The sequence below is a fragment of the Athene cunicularia genome (genome assembly GCF_003259725.1).
Source record: "Athene cunicularia isolate RWA chromosome 26 unlocalized genomic scaffold, athCun1 chr26_part1, whole genome shotgun sequence".
Taxonomy (NCBI): domain Eukaryota; kingdom Metazoa; phylum Chordata; class Aves; order Strigiformes; family Strigidae; genus Athene; species Athene cunicularia.
In genome coordinates this window covers 2406110-2409327 of record NW_020799136.1, presented here as the reverse complement: position 1 = coordinate 2409327, position 3218 = coordinate 2406110, and the positions used below count along the sequence as shown (strand labels likewise).

Below are 3218 nucleotides of genomic sequence, written 5' to 3'. Positions count from 1 at the left end.
AGGCTGGAGGCGGTGGCGCAGGCGCTGTTGGAGGGGGTGGTGGGGGTACCGACGGCGGCGGAGGGATGTCTTCATCCAGGTCATCCCCCTCGAGAGCCTGTGGGCGCAGGTCCCCCACCGAGCTGTACATTCGGTAGTTCCCATTGATGTGGGAGCCAGAGCCTGCAAGGAAGAGCGAGAGCAGGGCGGTGTGAGCACCCTCCACGTCAGCACTGCCGCGGCCAGCATCGCCTCTGGCCAGCTGTCCTCCTAGGAACCAGTTTCTTTTGCTCAGCAGCTGCCTTAAAGCTTGCTGAGCTGTAACAGCCACTATGCCCCACCCCTTAGAAATGAATTCATTTTCAATGACTTCAAAAAATAATTAATAGCAGACTCTATTTTAGCATCAAAATCTCACAATCAAGACTGTCTGCTCCAGAGCTCGGGACATGCACACATCCTGCCCCGAGGGCACGGCACTGCTGAGCACTTGTCCGGGGCTCCGCAGAGAAGATCCCTTACCAAGAGCTGCTTTTTCCTCAAAGTCTTCTGGCACCGACGGCGTCGGCACAGCCACCCCGTGGGACTCTTGGGCATTCTGCGACAGTTGAGAAAACGGAGCTGTTAGTTTTACGCCCGGGGCAGCAGAACAGAGCTCTGACGAGCAGGCCCTGGGCAGTGCCGCTGGTTGTTTGTCTACACAAGCAGGAGCCTGATGGGATCCGGGGCCACTTCCAAGGCACGGCGGCCCGAGTGGCAGCTGCTGCTGACAGGGCTTAAGGGGACGAGCGAGGGGATCGAGGCTGCACAAGCCACAGACACAATTCCCCCTGCGCGAGGCAGGTGCAGAGGGGCTGGAGAGGAGCACGGCTGCTGCACATCCGAGCTTCGGGCTCCTCAGCCCCCAGTCTGCAGCACTAGTTTCTCGCCATTCACGTACCGAGAACATTTAATAGCTCCCGCGGGCGCTCTCCAGCAAGCCCTGCCAGCTCATGCCGCAGTCACGTACACGCCGCGCTGAAGTCACCGACAGAATTCCAGCTTTTTGGGAAACTGGCACCAGCATATCTGAACACTCTGGGGAAAACTGCTACTTGTGTGGTTTATGTTTCCCTCTCAATTACTCCCTTCGCGCTCAAGCTGGAAACTCCGCAGTGCATTTAGCTGGTACAGGACCGTGCAGTTTAGCAGCCTACACACTTGCGGGGACGCTCGCAGCCAGGGCACTTTGGATAATTCCAGCCACCCACCATGACATATTCGTGGCACGTTGACTCACCTCGAGCGCTGACCAGGGCTCCTGCCTCACACGCCTGCCAGAAGCAAGAGCTGAGCCTCTCCTCCAGTGACTCACTCTAAGATTGCTCTGCGGAGGGATTGGAGCTGCTCACGAATCGCAGGCTAACGCACCCGGGCCTGAAACTCAAACTGCTGCTGACTCAGGCTGCCAGCACAGACGCGTGTGACACCGTGCACCGGCCTCACACATCCCCGCGCTGGGAGAGACCCACAGCGAGGAAATAACGCTGCGAGCAGCAGGAGCTGCGGACCTGCTGTGCGGCGCCCGGGGACACAGCACCCGATTCCCAGGCCCCGGGGGCCACCCGTTGCATTCCCCCCACCCCAGGCAGCTGTTGCACCGGCTGTTCACAGCCCCTTGTGCGAAGGGAAGGGCATCCTACCACCAGCCCGCACCGCTCAGCAGTGGTTTTCTGCACACAAAAGCCTGGATATTGACTGAGCCGGAGCCAAGCCCATGCCCTTTGCCTCCCACTGGCATTATCACTATTTTTATGAGAGATTGCTATAGGATTCCAAACAGGATTGATCAAAGGTCAAGCTGGCTTTATACAGCCGTGCTCAGACAGCACGTTAACATCACACACTGCCCCAGGAGTGCAGGAACATGCTGGGGCAGAGCTGACTAACAGCAGCAGCCTGGGCTCCTTCAGAAGAGCCCTGGAACCCCCCCGGCTGCTGACAAAATACACACACTATACAAAAAAATACACACGCTTCACTTGCGGAGTCCATCACCCTGCAGATGACCAAAGATCCTCTATAACCACAAGGGAATGAAGCGGTTACTAGCGAGCCAGGAGTGGGAATTCACATCCCTGGGATTGCACAACTGCTCTGACAGCTTTGTGCTGCTGGAGGAGCCAAGGTCTGCTAAGGCATTAGGACAGACCTGTTAGTGGCAAAACAACAGACTGGGTGAGCCTTATAGCCTCGCCTAAGACCTCTTTACTGGTCCCAAAGGTACAGTACAAGGCAGAGGAAAGATCCTTAACTTCAGCTGAAAGCCAGAGGGAAGACAAAGGCTAACAGAGCTGGTAACGAAGTGGTCCAGAGCAATGAGATACCAAAAACCACAAAGGAAAAAAACCCAGCAGTTCCCATCTGCTATGGAAGTTCATTGCTGCCAGTCTCCAGAGCACACTGCGGGTACCTGCTCATTTACAGGGCAACACAGGCGTCTGAGCACTCAATTAAAAGCATCATGTGTTTGGATAGGAGTAGAAAGGGAATGGCAGTTGGAAGAGAGCTATGCAAAGCTGGAGGGAACAGTCCACGTTTCACAAACGAGTAGTAATTTTGGACATGTCATTTCAACAGGTCCCAAAAGCTGGGCAAGCCTGTTTCACACCAAAAAATTTCTGTGGCAGTTGCTAACGCTCAGCATCTCTCTCAAAAAAACCCACCCATCCTCACGTCATGAGCTGGCTTCTAAAATGGAAAGCATCTCCAGCACGCTGCCAGTCTCCAGAGATGACTAGGAAGATTGTTTCCCTCTGCTGTGTTTGCCAGGGGTGTGACCAGCCCAGCAAACCTCCAGCTGATTCAGAGCAGGCGAGCCCGGGGTGCTGCGCCAGGAACCTGCATTTCCAGTTTGGGGTACCTGCACCAGAGCTGCGGGTGCTCCCGCTGCGGGGACTTTCGCTGTAACCACCAGGAATCGCCTGTCAGCGCTGGAGCAGCGTTACCCCCCCCGTGCCCACCCTGCCCATCCTCGTGCTCCCCAGCTCCCCCGGCCCCCCAGGAGCACACGCGTCCCACCCGTTCAGAGAGCGCAGGCTGAGGCTGCCCGTTACAAAAACCACACCAAAATACAACTGCCTGGCACCCCGGGCGCCTGGCGAGGCCAAGGATTTCTCCGAATACGAAGAGCTCCCCCCAAACTCCCTGTTGCGAGGCATTGCCCAGGGAGTTTGTTGGTTGACGGAAGGACTTGACCT

At 56.6% G+C, this 3218-nt stretch overlaps 1 protein-coding gene across 1 annotated transcript in view; it reads right to left on the bottom strand.

The window, feature by feature from the left end:
* The window catches only part of C26H6orf132 (chromosome 26 C6orf132 homolog), a 7370-nt gene that overhangs the window by 1630 nt on the left and 2522 nt on the right, over positions 1-3218 (bottom strand). The window contains exons 3-4 of the mRNA XM_026864109.1: positions 502-577; positions 5-162 (exon numbers count right to left, since the gene is read on the bottom strand). Coding sequence (XP_026719910.1) covers positions 5-162; positions 502-577 — 234 coding nt within the window. The remainder of the gene's footprint in view (positions 1-4; positions 163-501; positions 578-3218) is intronic.